The sequence below is a fragment of the Rosa rugosa genome, chromosome 4 (assembly GCF_958449725.1).
Source record: "Rosa rugosa chromosome 4, drRosRugo1.1, whole genome shotgun sequence".
In the NCBI taxonomy this organism is placed as follows: Eukaryota; Viridiplantae; Streptophyta; class Magnoliopsida; order Rosales; family Rosaceae; genus Rosa; species Rosa rugosa.
In genome coordinates this window covers 36696423-36712453 of record NC_084823.1, presented here as the reverse complement: position 1 = coordinate 36712453, position 16031 = coordinate 36696423, and the positions used below count along the sequence as shown (strand labels likewise).

The window sequence follows — 16031 nt, the reverse complement described above, 5'->3', positions numbered from 1 at the left end:
GTCTGGGCATGCCCTGAACATCCAAGCACAAACCAACCCGACCCACCTCACCAAATTTGAGACGCGCCCGTTGAGGCCTTGACGAACCACCACCGTGAGCCGCCATCCGCGATGATAGATAGGCTATCATCCTCAACGCCGATCGAGCCGGCAAAGAGCAGGCCGCTTCCAACTCCACGCAGGGGACCGTCATTGGATCAAATGAGAAGGAGGGAAGACGAGAGTCCGCGCTCCAAAGGTCCGACACCACAGAAGGTGAAGTAATAGAACCCCATTGAAGGGGGAAGGTTCTGCAAAACCACGCCCAAGGGCGGCGGCCGCTCAACCCTAGCAGCGCACTACTAGGTCTCATTTGCTAACGTACAACATAATTGTGAGGCGATTGCGTTGCTAGTATATATATATATCAACGTCAAAGTAAAAAACTGACTTTATTAATTCGCTTACACAAAGGAATGAACGATTTTGTAGACAGATAGAAACCAATTAACGGAAAATGCACTTGATCGAATTGCCAAAACAAAAGAATAAAATCTGACTTCCTTTTGCCTAAATTCATCAGTTAACTGCAGGACAAATGCGGCGAATTTCACCCTTTGCCGCAGGTTTCAAACCAATTTTACTCATCTTCACCATAGACCTTCCAAACTCTGCATTAAAATTCAATGCTCGCAAGCCTCTGACTCCCAAGAAACGTTGGACAAAGCTTCTTGTGGAGGCATCAGTCCATAACATTTGATCGGACTCGAGTACACCACGCCCATTCTTCAAGTTTGTAAAGAATGTCGCATCAAATCGGTTTTCGCTGCCTGTGTCTAAACCAACACGCTTGGCTCCATCGCCATTTTCTGGGCAAAGTGATTTTAATTGAGAAAGGAATGAAGGACTGATGGTAGGGTCTGTAGCATCACCATTTCCAGTTGTGTTGAAGTTATAGAGTCTGTAGCTGAATAACTGGCAAGCGGTAGTGCCAATGGTGTGTCCACCTAGAGATGATCGATTTGAGAAAGGTTAGTTAAAATGCTACCGTGCAAGGAAGTTAGTTGAAATTAATGTATAACTAACCAGTTATATAATGCTTACCAACAAGAGTGACAAGATCTTGAGTATTGAGACCCAAATTTTTGAACTTGTCCTTTTGTACTTTCATGGAGTCTCTAAAGCCAGGCAAAGCTGAAGTCTCCGATGCCAATGAAATACGTCCGTCTAATCTTCCAGTAGGCACCTTCCAATCGATTCCCTTGGTCTGCAATAAAATAGAAACGAATTCAATCTTCAGCATGCTACTGATTAATTAATAGGTTACTGAGTTAATCAATGTGCATACTCATGCACAAAATAAATATTGTGTAGCCTGCTTTTCAAATTAATTAATTACCAAAACAACAGAATCGCGAGCAGCTAGGGCGAGAATGTCTGCACAGGAAACAACCCCAGGGCATGCGGCTTCAAGCTTTGTCTTTGCATCGTCGATAACTTCCCAACCTCTTAATCCGCGGTTAGGGCCAGCAGTTTTTTCAGTGCTTGGACCGTCGAGAAGAACAGAACCATCGCAGCCTTGAACAAAGCAGTCATGGAAGTGCATCCTTAATAAGCCAGGAGCAATGGTAGGATCTGATTTGAAGTGAGATTGAACTGTTTGTTTGACAATGGACTCTGCTCTAGGACATGAACGCGAATAGAATCCGACACGGGGGACTTCTCTACCTTGCGCAGAGAGCAAGATTGTAGCCAAGGAAAGCAAGAGAAGCATTAACAAAATGGATGACTTAAGGTACATTTTGGTGCCTTACTAGAGAGATCTGAGATATGTATTAGGGTCAGTACTATAGAATCTGTGTCAACTTCTATAATGATCGATGCGCTTTGGCTTGTGATGTTGTGGGAGTAAAGCCTCGACTAGTATATATAGGGCAGGTTGTATAAAGGTCATGTAAATATTTAAAGACACAAGGTAAACAAAGCCGGCTGCTACAAAAATATTATGGGCAAAACCAGAAGATAAGGCAAGGAAAGTTCTACTGTGTAGCCTTCTCCTCATTATGGTCTTCTGTATTTGCATAAATGCATTGCATGGTACTGTTTCACTTTACAATGTTAACCTATTGCATTCTTTTCTTTTGATTTTTCTATAGTAATATGATCACGTGGTCACTGTCAAGTATATATTGTTTAATTTAAACATTACAACTTTGATTTTTTCTTTGACAACGCGTGACCCTTTCTTTTTTAGCTTGTTGTGGATCAATTACTTCTAAGTTGCACCAATTTGAAAGGCCGTGGGGGGGTTGGTCATGCATGTCAGGAATTCCTTTCCAATAATGGGATAATGCTTACTGATAATGAAGCTGGTGATGCCAAGATAATCTCGGTTCATATGACTAACATGTTCCTTAACATGTATATGTAGTAATGTAGCTTGTACCAGATCAATTTGAGGAGGACTCAGCCCTATGTCCCGTTTGACTAGGTTTACTTTACTTTAGTAAAGAAAAACTGAAAAACTTAATTTCGGGATGTCCATAAATTCCTAGTTTTTAATCGAAGTGCTAATGTCACTTAATTTTTAATGAATACTTATCAAAAAGTTACAGTGTTGTAGGAACATACATACAATCTAAAACCCTAAACAGGATGATAGACGACCCTTTGAAATTTAAACATACAACCCATATTTATTAAAGAACAATTCTTAGGTTCACCCCTAGGGTGAATGCGCATATTCACCCCTATTGTCGATTAACATACTTTTATTTAATAAATTTATAATCCAACGGTCCATATCTTAAATTAGCCTTTAAAGATCATCTCTGTAAAAAATCAATCGAATCAGAAATCGTTTAATTATCTAATTGAATCAAACAAATGGATGGTTCTAACAACACTTACTACTATTATGATGAACCGTCCATGTATTTCATAGAAATGAATAACTGAAAGGTCTTCAATTTGATTGATTTTTTACAAAGCTAATCTTTGTATTACGTTATACAAAATGAATGGTTGGATTAGAAAATTATAAAGTTATTATGCGTTAATCGACAATGGGGGTGAATATGCTCATTCACCCTAGGGGTGAACCTAAGAATTGTTCTTTATTAAAAACTAGAGATTCCTAGTCCTAGCCTCCTAGGAGAGAAACTTGGGTCAAAAGAATCCAAGTTAAAGGAGAGGATCCGGACCTTGTCGTCTGTCCGTTCATGGTTAGTTAGCTCCCCATTCATGACCAGCAGCCTGTCTAGTTCTCTTTGCATGTGTGTACGGGACACATATATAGTAATCACTATGTATTATACATTATATATAGCGGCACAATATGTAGATTAAGAAACAATGGGCTGACAACGACTCAACAACTATGATTTGTTAGCCATGCATATAAGATAAGCAACCGTTGAAAAAGAGCATCAGAGTATGGGTCTTGTAAATATAAAATGAAATCAGAGAAGGGTCACGAGGACAAAGAAAAGAATGCATGGAGATGTTAGAAATACAATAAAAGCTTCCAAAATGAAATTGGTTTTTTGCACCAACAGTGTCTGAAGACTTGGGTGACTGACAATATGATACCCGAACTTACAAAGTTATCAAAGTAATACCCAGACTCAAGTTTTCGTATCTCTGTCATACCTGCGGTCATTTTCCGTCACGGCGCCGTCAATTTTGACTACATGCGAGACACGTGAATCGCATAATGAGGGCAAAAAAGTCTTTTCCCCTCTATTAAATCCTAAATGAATAAATTCAAAATTAAAAATTAAAAATGATTTTTTTTTACTTTGTTTATTAACCAAAGATCCCAATCGGTGGGGAGAGAGGTTTTTTGCGTTTTCTTTGTTGACTCGCTGACTGCGAGTGTGGATCTTTATGAAACTGGGATCTCTAAATTTGCGGAGAGAGCCGCAGCGGTGGTCTGGTTGGTCTCGGACGCCAAAAACTGGGGCTGAGAAGACCGGAACTGGGTCAGGGACGAACATGAGTTCCGGCCAGTCGAAGTTGAACTGCGGCGAGGAGGGGAAAGAGATTATCTTTTTTGAACCCATGACGCCGGCTTCAAGTCTTTTAGGGAATGGTGAGGCGGCTACCGACCTGGTGGTCTTCGTTTGTCAAGTCGCGAAGTGAGGAAGGAGAATCGAAGGGGTGAAGCTTCATGGATTTCCGGCGAGCTTTCCAAATTCCGGTTGTTTCGAGACCTTCGACTAGTGGCCGCAACTTCCTCTTGACGTCGTGGACGTCCTTGTGGTGTCCGATTGTCCCAACAACGAAGCATGAGTGAGAATCGAAGGAGAGATGGTGTAGGGATTTCACGGTGGGTTTTGTTCCTTTTCCGGCGACCTTCGATTTCAACTCAGATATCAAAATTGGTCTACTTGTCGAGCTCTACATGCTTCTGCACTTGAATTTCATTTTGGTTGAGATTTGGAGAAATTGGAATTTTTTGCAGGTTTGGCCACCGTGTGTTGCAGGTTCGGCCACTGTGTGTGGCTACTGTGCACGTCGGTGATTTAGTCTATTTTGGTCATTTCCCATAGCTTTGATCACTTCTACTAGCATAATTAACCGAAATTGAAGAAGTGGGTGGGTAGAAGACAAATCACTGGAGTTGAGAGGCAAAAAGTTGCCTACTGCTAATGCCAAGCTAACTGAAGTCAGCCAGCCGGAAAGGTTCGGAGATAAATAGCAAACAATGGACTTCGAGGCTCGAGAAGTGCCCTTCGAAGATATGGATCCTCCTCGAATTCAAAACTGGTTACCTTAAAGAGAGAGAGAGAGTTTAAGGAATTGAGTATTCTTAAAAAAAAAAATAATAAAAATAATAATAATAAATAAAGAAAAAGAAATTGAGGGCAAATCGGACTTTTTAGCCTCATTTAACGAGTCACATGCTACGCACGTGATTAGATTGACGGAGACGTGACAGAAGTTGACAGCAGGTACGACGTTGATACGAAAAATTGAGTCTAGGTATCACTTTGATAACTTTTAAAGTTCGGGTATCATATTGTCAGTCACCCGAGTTTCCAGACACTGTTGGTGCAAAAAACCCAAATGAAATTGATAGTATTTATTTTTAGCCGTTAGCCAGCTTTGTTTACTTTCTCTCCGCGTTTTGAACTCATGATGCCCTATAAGTACTTCAGACCATTTCACTCCTAGCACAATCACAAACACAAGATAATTAAAGCACTAGCTACTTCAATCACCATGCCAACGAATTCATTAAGTTTTCTATCTAGGAAAGCTATAGCTCAGTTAAGCACAAGGCCGGCCCTGAGGGCTGCCACCTGAGGCAGCCGCCTCAGGCCACGGGCTCCCGGGGGCCTCCAGAGTTTCTGTACATATGTTAGAGATAGTATATATATAAACAGTTTCCTCCTATTAATAGCAAATTGAGCGTTGCTCCAGCGGTGGTGTAGTCAGTCCGTGTCTTTCCCCACCAAGGTTCGAATCTCTCTTTTGTTTCACTTCTATTTTTTAATTTCCACTTCTATTTTTTAATTTTTACAATCAGTTTTGACTTAAGAAGGGCCCAAACTTTTCAGGTTTCTTGTTGTTTTTTTTTTTGTCCCCAATCACTTGAGCTATTTTTTCTTGGACCCGGTGGCTCAGCCATAAAAAAAATTATATTTAACTAGTTTTGTAATTCAGAAATTTATGTAGAGAAATAAATTCATATACTTTGGTTTTGCTATTAATTTTATATTTACTTTTTCAAAAATACATGATTTTATATTGTTATTTGGCACATATATATATATATATAGACACACACACGGAGGCCACATTTTAATTCTTCGCCTCAAGCCGTTAGAATCTCAGGACCGGCCCTGGTTAAGCACCACAATGTTCCAAATGTCCAGAATTTTCTTTTTTATGTATCTCTTGCTCATTGCTTTGGCTACCAAGGTGGTGCAAGGCCAAAACACCCGTGTCGGATTCTATTCAAGTTCATGCCCTAAAGCAGAGTCCATTGTCAAGCAAACAGTTCAAGCTCATTTCAGTTCTGATCCTTCCATTGCTCCTGGCTTGTTAAGGATGCACTTTCATGATTGCTTTGTCCAAGGTTGCGATGCTTCAGTCCTGATCTTGACGGTCCAAACACCGAAAAAACTGCTGGCCCTAACCGCGGATTAAGAGGTTGGGAAGTTATTGACGAATGACGATGAAAAGAAGAAACTTGAAGCCGCATGCCCTGGAGTTGTTTCCTGTGCTGACATTATCGCCCTTGCTGCTCGCGATTCTGTGGTCTTGGTAAACTTTTAACTTGAAATTAGATTATAGTTGGTTAATATGTTGTGAAAAAGTACAGCTTCATTACTATATATTAGTCATCAATTTGCAAGCTCAAAAATACATTGTTATTTTCTTACAGACGAAGGGAATTGATTGGAAGCAGGTTCCCACCGGGAGATTAGATGGACGAGTTTCATTAGCATCTGAAACTTCAGCTTTGCCTGGCTTCAGAGACTCCATGAAATTACAAAAGGACAAGTTCAAACACGCCCCGGATTTTGAATAACAAATCCAAATCCGAAACATGAATTAATACAACTCACATAAATACAACCTGAATTCTTTTCTCAAAACAACCACACTTCACACCTCTCAATATTACATAAACCAAATCTCAAATTTGTTTATTACAGCACACTCTCACCAAATTATATTGTAAGGCTCAAATGAGCATAACTCACCTCACAATTACAATTGCTGTAAAACTAAAACAAATTCTCTAACCCGCACGATCACCGTCCTGATTCTCCTGACCTGCAGGATTACCCGCTACACCGTTTGAATAGTGTACCGGGATTGCAACAATACAAACCCGGTAAGCTTTTTGCAAAGCTCGTATGAGTAAATGAAAGGATTGCACGATTTAAAGTAGCACAATCAACTCAAGCACATTTTAATTTTGTTTTGCATAAGAATTGAAGTGTACAACATCACTTCAAGCATCAATCAACTCACATCTCATCATGACTACTCAATAATAAACAACTTCTTACTCAATATATACTCACAGGCTTATGATTTATTTATATAAATCATCCCATGCAGTATATTATACTTACAGGCTTATGATTAATTATATTAATCACCCCATTCAGTATATCATACTTACAGGCTTATGATTAATTATATTAATCACCCCATTCAGTATGTCATGTCATACCCAAGGGCATATGATAACTAGTTTATCCCCCAAGCAGTATGACGGCAGACAGACTAGAGCTCTAACTGTATCGTAAAGTGTCACCTGGGCCAAGGTTCACCTTACGAATGACTGCTTTCCTCAATTCACTCGACTCCTCATTTAATTCATCTCAACGACTCAACTATCGCACTTTACTCAATTACCCATTATCATAGACAACACAACATCTAAGATAAATCACATATTCCAAAGGGTAATGCTCAAAATATAACTCAGTAAATCACATCAATACTTCACCCGATGTCACACCATCCAATATATATTCCACGTAAATATATATACACGTAGTCACCCACACAAGAGTGACCACTAATACCAACTATAGTTCACATGCAATAAAATCTAGAAATTCATTTTTATAGTTTAAATACATTTTACTTACCTATGGACCGTAGTCGATCAAGTCCATATAATTTAAAACAAATATTTATTTTCATAAAACAATTTCCACAATTTCCCAATTAAATAAAATCACCGAATTTCGGTTCGTGAATGAACCATGTGCGATTTACTCACCTCGATATTCCCGCTGCGTCTTCAATTCAACACAATACACACCGAAACCGCTCACCCAAGGAAGACCGTCAATCACCTAGTCAAACATGACCTTAACTTAGCCAACAACTCAAAAACATACTTAAATGACAATCCAACGGTCGGATCGAAATTAAATGATGATCCAACGGTCGGATCCTCACGGATCGCCTTTAGGATCACCCTCCAAAAATCATCACGAAGATCCAACGGTCGGATCTTCCTGAATCGTCCTTACTAACATCTTCACAAATTTATACAAAAATCCGACAGACGGATTCTCACGAATCGCCTCCCTAATCACTGTTTCTCAATTATACGAAGATCCAACGGTCGGATCTTCGCCCGTGACCTCACAAAGTCACCGGGACAGTCATACGATCAACATATCCAAAATTGAAGCAAAACCGATGGTCAGATCTTCACAGATCGTAAACCGAAGATAAACGTAAAAACGTTAAATAGTAACGTCAAAACGTAAATCCACTATTTATCAACTTTTTCTAACATGACCATGTTATATATCAAAACGCTCGTATGGATGCATAGATCATCGCCTAGATAATGAAAACTCGAAATATGGTCTGATGCGCCGCCACAAGCGGTGGTCAGTGGGCGGTCAACGCCAGTCCACCACCTCCGATGGCAAAGTGGCCAACTACAAACTGGTTCAAAATGAAAGGGTGATCGACTTCCATACCTGGAGCTAAGCCTGGTTCGGCCTAGATCGTCCTAGATCAAGCGTTGAAGTTGGATTAATCTGGTGCGTCTGATCAGATTCCAGATTGAATCAGGGACGTCGAAATCTTCAACTCGTGATCTTTCACTCCACACTCCAAATCGTCAAGCAAGGAGGATATGAGGATGATCAGGGGAAGGAGGAGATCACAAAAATGGGGAGGATCGGCCCGTGCAACACCGGCACGGCCAAGATCCGATCGGGTCAAAAGCTTGGCTCTGGGGGGCTTCGATCCAGGGATAGAGACAGCGGCGGGGCAAGGAGACACCAGAGGGAGGCTGTGCGTGCGACGGCGAGCTCAAGGAAGGTCGGGTCCGGGGCCAGAGGAGGCTGGAGGACCACCGTTTGGCCGGGTCGGGTCGGTCGGAACCCGAGGGTTCTGAAGGTTTTCGATCGAGAGAGAGAGTGAATCCGGGGGACTATTCCGCAAAAACAGAAAAGTTTCGTCCTTAATGAAAAATAAAATCAGAAAATTCCCTATTTATAGAAAATTCCCAATTTTCAAAAATTCATAACTTAATCATACGAACTCCGAATAATGCGTTCCACATGTCCACGAACTCGTATCGACGAGCTCTACAACTTTCATGAAGGAAGTTTTCCCAAATTTTGAACGTATAAAAAGTCAACTTTGTTGACCCCCTAAAAACGTTCGTTTTCGAAAATAAAATCGTTCGAACTAATTCCACAACTTCTCCAAGCTTCGTACTCGCTCCTACTATCGTGAAATCATTTCTAAAAATCCATGGAATTTAATTTGGATTTTTCGGGGTATTACAGATTCTATTCAAGTTCATGCCCTAAAGCAGAGTCCATTGTCAAGCAAACAGTTCAAGCTCATTTCAGTTCTGATCCTTCCATTGCTCCTGGCTTGTTAAGGATGCACTTTCATGATTGCTTTGTCCAAGGTTGCGATGCTTCAGTCCTGATCTTGACGGTCCAAACACCGAAAAAACTGCTGGCCCTAACCGCGGATTAAGAGGTTGGGAAGTTATTGACGAATGACGATGAAAAGAAGAAACTTGAAGCCGCATGCCCTGGAGTTGTTTCCTGTGCTGACATTATCGCCCTTGCTGCTCGCGATTCTGTGGTCTTGGTAAACTTTTAACTTGAAATTAGATTATAGTTGGTTAATATGTTGTGAAAAAGTACAGCTTCATTACTATATATTAGTCATCAATTTGCAAGCTCAAAAATACATTGTTATTTTCTTACAGACGAAGGGAATTGATTGGAAGCAGGTTCCCACCGGGAGATGTGATGGACGAGTTTCATTAGCATCTGAAACTTCAGCTTTGCCTGGCTTCAGAGACTCCATGAAATTACAAAAGGACAAGTTCAAAGCAGTGGGTCTCAACACTCAAGATCTTGTCACTCTTGTTGGTAAGCTTTAGTTAATTATATAACAATTAATTATTTTTGCATGGTATTTATTTTAACCAATCTTTGTAAACTCTATATAGCTAGACGGAAAATTCTTAACACATTGTACGTATGACATGCATACAATTGCATTAAAAGTGGTAAAATGAGTCCTCAAAATAGTAATGTTAGTCCTCAAAGTAGTAACATGAGTCCTTAAAGTGGTAAATTTTCTTAGTTACCACATGAGTCCTCAAAATAGTAATATTAGTCCTCAAAGTGGTAACATGAGTCCTTAAAGTGGTAAATTTTCTTAGTTTACCATATGAGTCCTGAAAATAGTAATATTAGTCCTCAAAGTGATAACATGAGTCCTTACAGGGGTAAAAATAGTTGATGTATGAGAAATGTTAACATACCATAGCTTTACCCTGGGTGGACACACAATTGGTACTACAGCTTGATAGTTTTTCAGTTACAGACTCTAATCACTCTATAACTTCAATGCAACCGGAAATGGTGGTGTTGATCCTACCATTAGTCCTTCATTCATTTCTCAACTACAGTCACTTTGCCCACAAAACGATGGTGGAGCCAAGCGTGTTGATTTAGACACAGGCAGCGGGAACCGATTTGATGCGACTTTCTTTACAAACTTGAAGAATGGTCGTGGGATACTCGAGTCCGATCAAATGTTATGGACTGATGCCTCAACAAGAAGCTTTGTCCAACGTTTCTTGGGTGTCAGAGGCTTACGAGCATTGAATTTCAATGCGCACCGAGTTTGGAAGGTCCATGGTGAAGATGAGTACAATCGGTTTAAAACTTGCGGCAAAGGGAGAAATTCGCCGAATTTGTTTTGCAATTAACTGATGGAAGATCCAATATATTTACTTGGAGTTCATTTTTATGTATTTGTTTGTGAAATTGACCTCATTTTCATTAATAACATGATATCTTCATTCAAATAAAATAGTTACTTGGAGCTCATTCATAACTTGTGAATCTTTTAGATGAAAAAAGGATTGATTTGTATTGTGAGACGAACTCAAAGAGTTATGTCACACACACACATAGAGGCTTGCTCTGTTAAGGAGGTTCGTTCCTTAGCTAAGGAATGGATTTCCATATTTTGACCACTTTTCGATTACATATTCACATCTTAACCGTTCAATTTTTTTAGGTCCTAATATATAGATCATCTCTGCAAATTTTCAGCCAAATTGATGATCATTAAGGCATCCAAAACGGCAATTTACAATTATAAACATAAACGGTTCAGGTTGGACAGATTCGGTTCGTTCATTGATTTAATCGAGTTCGATACCTTAACGATCATCAATTTGGCTGAAAATTTGCAGAAGTGATCTATACATTAGGATCTAAAAAGTGAACGGTTAAAATGTGAATATGTAATCGAAAAGTGATCAAAATATGGAAATACGTTTCTTAGCTAAGGAACTGACCTCCTTAGCATAGCAAGAATATTGTGTGCGTGTGTGTGTAATATTTATCCAGAGCGAGGCCTCGCTCTGAAATTAAAGTGCGAGGTTAGAGTTTAGGGTCACTTTTCGGTCTCATATCCACATCTTGACAGTTTAGTTTTTAGGTACTAATGTATAGATCATCTCTGTAAAATTTCAGCCAAATTGGTGACCGTTAAGATATCGAACTAGATTAAATCAATTGACGAACCAAATCTGTCCAACCTGAACCATTCGTGTTCATAATTAGTAAATCACTATTATGAATACCCAAATGATAATCAATTTAGCTGAAAATTTACAGAATTGATCTATTCATAAGGACCTAAAAACTGAACAATCGAAATCTCATGTGACCGAAAAGTTAGTCTAATATATATATATATATATATATATATATATATATATATATATATATATATATATATATATATTTATATATCAAATTACCCTTCAGAATTAGTTATTTCTTTGAAATTAATTTGAAAATATTCGATTTTCTTTGTGGAATACCACAAACATGGTATGTTGAAAGTGGTGCATGTTTTGCCTAAGAAGGTTATCAAAAGAGTCAGAGTGGAACAAAAGAAGAAAAAGAGTGGTCTCCATCTCTCTGCTAAGGTATTCTTACACAATATTCATGTGAAGAGTAGAGGTGGAATAACGTGCCCACGCGCTCCACCATACCTAGGTTTTCCTTTTCCCTCGAATGTTCTCGTTCTACGGCTCTCCGCACAAACGCAGGCCCCATGCAGCCTTGCCTCTTTGGCTTCTCAGGAAAGGGCTTCAGTGACTGGATTAGTGTTTCAACTGATGGCGTTGATTGAGGCAGTAGGATCTCATCTTAGACGTCGACTTGGCTTGGTTTTGAGGTTGGTTGGGTTGGATGGAAGGAGCGTTGGATCAGATTAGTGTGAGGGTGGTTGTTCAAATCGGAATGCAGGGGTCGGTGGGTGGGATGAGGCTGTGATTGTGCTAGCTAGGCTGCTAGGCCGGGTGGTGGCCTTACACTTGTACGACGGCGGCGGGGGTGCAAGGACGATGGGGATGCGACAACGGATGACGAATGTGAAACAAACCGACTTTCAAATGTGAAGTATTGAAAGTTGGTTTGTCGCTCTCATCTTATTTATGCAAAACGTACGCAAGCCAATATCTTTACTGAACACCAATTAAGTTCATTTTTTCTTCTTATTTTTTTCTCTCCAACAGGATGTTAAGAGTATTCATGCCTTTGAGAAACCTGGTTGGGTTTCGCTAAAAGTCTTGTAGTGATTCGACTCTTATTTTGCTGATGAGCCTAGTTAGCCTCTTCTTGGTTAGCCTGGTTAGAATAGAACAATAAGGAGAAGAAACAAACCAACTTCACATACATTTGAGCCATTGCATTGTCAGATATCTGATATATTAATTAAGTTCTTAACAGCTCATCCCAATATTGCTCCAGAATGCATTAGAAAAGGAAAATGGGTGAATTCCATGATGTTGCACGTACGTATATATGAAAGCCGTACAATAGGTACTGTGCATGTTCACCACATCGCTGTTGACGTGGCTGCTTCACTGTTCACCGTTGTCGTGGCTGCTTCACTGTTCACCGTTGTTATTAGTCTTTTGTTCTCTAGCTACTTCTTCCTGGTATAAAATAGATCGATTGAATTCTAGGTACGTGCAAGCACCTGATAGAGCTTCAGCTTTGTATAATATCTTCCTTGAATGTTGCGGTGTGTGTGAGTAATTGACATATAAAGAAGAAGCGAACAGATTATGCAGACTGTGAAGAAGAAGCTGTATTTCGGTATTGGACCATTTAGCCTGTTTATGCCAATTACCTGAAACCAAAAAACGCCAGGGCACATTGCAATATTTCGGTATTGGACCATTTAGCCTGTTTTAGTTCCTATTTGTTGAAGGATGTCGACATAGTGTGCCTCTACAAACTAGGGTTTAGAGTTGTAATAGGAATGTGTTCTAGGTATTCAATAGTAATCGGATTCTATTACCTTTTTGGTACCTTGTAACTCCCTATTTAAAGGGCTCCTATTATCAATAATAAACACAATTTCATTCTCCTACAACACGTTATCAGCACGAGCCCTAACCCTAGCCTTAAAGAAAAGAAAAACAAAAAAACCCTAGCTTTTGAAAAAAAAAAACTTTTCTCTCTGCCGCACAACACCGGCCTCCCTTGCTCTGCACACCGGCCTCCCTTGCCTGCGCACCCGCACTGCACAGCAGCCCCGCTGTTTCCTGCCACCCTGCCGCACCTCCTTGCTGCACAACTGCCCGAGCCCAAGCACCTGCAGCAGCAGCAGCAGCCTCCCTGCAGCCCTCCTACCGCTCCCTGTGTCCTGCCCCCAGCAGCCCAAGCCGCGATCTGCAGCAGCACCAGCACGTCGAACTGCAGCAGCACCAGCATCAGCACCTCTGATCTGCAGCACCTCCGATCAGCCTCCCTCCGCATAGCCCGCGCACCAGCCCCCTCTGCACACCGCAGCACCTCTGATCCCAGCAGCCTCCCTCCCACCGGCGAACTGCAGCAGCCTCCCTCCCACCTGCTCAACAGTTGATCGCTGCAGGGAGAAGAACCAGAAGGAAGAAAGAAGTCGCGAAAAAAAAAAAGGAGGAAGAAAAAAAAGAAAAAAAGGAGGAAGGGACCCGGCCCAGAAAAAGAAAAAAAAAAAGGAAGGGAGAAGGGCTGGGCCCGGAAAGAAGAAAAAAAAAAAGAAGGAAGGAAAAAAAAAAAAAAGGGAGAAGGGCAGCCCACCAACTGCCAATTTTCGACCAGGTTCCGGCAAATTTAACTACACGCCTGCATCAACACGCGCGTGTTCTCAAGCCCAAAAATCATCACGTAAGTTTTTGTAATTAAAGTTGCTGCTTTCATGTATTTTAAATTCTTTTATTTTATGCAGAATATTGGAATATATGTTGCCAAATGATTTTGAGTATTTAACAAAGCGGAATTGTAGGGATTCACGCTTAACGAACTAAGAGTGTTCATATGGATTAAGAGTGTCCATAATTAAACGAACTAAGAGCGTTCGTGTGAACTAAGAGTGTTCACAATGCTTGGACTAAGAGCGTCCGTAAGCATTAAATTGTGATCATATTAAAACATCATTGTTTGGTCTAATCCAAAAGAGATTCTTGGAAATCGATTTCTTGGTAGCATAGCTCGGAAATCTTATTATTGTTAGTTTTCGTGGAAGTTTAGCTCCGAAACTAATTCGTTCTTGTTTCACCCCTTTTTCAGGATGTCAAACTCGAACATACTCGATTTTGTTCCATTGGATCATGCAGGCAAAAGATACCTAACGTGGGCTCAGGATGTTGAGCTCCATCTTATTGCCCGTGACTTATTGCATACAATCCAAGAGCTTTGTCCTATAGTAACAGCTCTAGACCCTCAAACTGAGAAAGATATTTCCAGGGCACTTGCCTTCATGAAACGTCACATGGATAGTGACCTCCAGTTTGAGTTCATAAATGAGGATAGCGCTATAAAGCTTTGGCAAGCTCTTCGCGAACGATATGGCAATGTTCGTGACTCCATCCTTCCGAATACAGAAGCAGAATGGAAAGATCTTCGCTTCTCTGAATTTGACACAGTCATGAAATTTTATTCGGAAGCCCTCCGCATCAAAGCAATGATGCACTTCTGTGGCAAGACGATCACAGAAGAATAATTGATTGAGAAAACCCTCAATACCTTCCCTGTCTATGCTATGAGGTCCTGTGATTTATTTCGGACTCATATAAATGCAAGACGGATCACAAGCTTTCAAAAGCTTATTGAAGCTATGGAAATTGCTGAAAGGCAAGACAACGAGCTTGTGAGAAGAGAAATTGATAGGCTTCGAGATAGCTATCCAGAGCATAATCCCATGGCTAGAGAAAGTCGCCATAGACGTCATGATCCATATGATCAAAATGCTCATGAAGGTAGTCGCCAAAGGCGACAATCACGCCACCGTAGGAGCAGTGATTTTGAGGGACTAAGGGTTGGAAACCATAGAGCCAACGTTGGCCATGGTCATAATCTTCCAACGCCTCAGGTCCTAGGGACCATGCACATTGCGCCAATCCGCCTCAATCAAGGGAGAATCCTCTTCATGGTATCTATTTCTGATATGGAACGTCTGATCAATGGGCCTGAGTTTGCAATGTACCTAAGAAGGTAGCTGCCTCACAGTGATCAAGACATCGAGTTCAAGAAGACTTTAAATCTGGCGATGAAGACAAAATGCCGCAGATTTTTAGAGTAGTCTTTTATTTCCAAGAATTTTGTAATGGCAATATGCCTTAGTCAATAAATGATAATTGTATTAACTCTTTCTCATGTGGCGCACCCAATGAAATATGATGTCTAGAAAAGTCATTGAGATTAGTGATACTTAAGAGAGCCTCGCTCCACCAACATCTCTCTACTTCCCTGGTCATATTTGATTGGAGTTACCAAACGGATTGAGTGACTACGATTCGTCTAAGTTTGATTTTTATTTTGGATTAGACTTTGGAAACTTTGATGTAATCATTGGCTATTAATAAAGTGTCAATTCTTTTACTTAAAGTCTTGGACATACCTTAATTCGAACTTTATTATATAAGAGCCAATGGTTTTCATGTGGAAACACATTATGAGAATGGACAGAGTTCCTTTGCATCACCTCTAATGACTACGGACATAAACGAG

At 40.4% G+C, this 16031-nt stretch overlaps 1 protein-coding gene and 1 pseudogene across 1 annotated transcript; one reads left to right on the top strand and one right to left on the bottom strand.

Annotated features, from left to right (window-relative positions):
- Nucleotides 1–558: 558 nt before the first annotated feature.
- On the bottom strand, nucleotides 559–1780 carry LOC133744737 (peroxidase N1-like). Its single transcript, XM_062172794.1, has 3 exons — nucleotides 1379–1780; nucleotides 1066–1246; nucleotides 559–986 (listed from the first exon to the last, which is right to left on the bottom strand). The coding sequence occupies exons 1-3, from the start codon at nucleotides 1778–1780 to the stop codon at nucleotides 559–561; spliced, it is 1011 nt and encodes a 336-aa protein (XP_062028778.1).
- Nucleotides 1781–5874: 4094 nt separating this feature from the next.
- On the top strand, nucleotides 5875–10724 carry LOC133706419 (cationic peroxidase 2-like; annotated as a pseudogene).
- Nucleotides 10725–16031: the final 5307 nt, after the last annotated feature.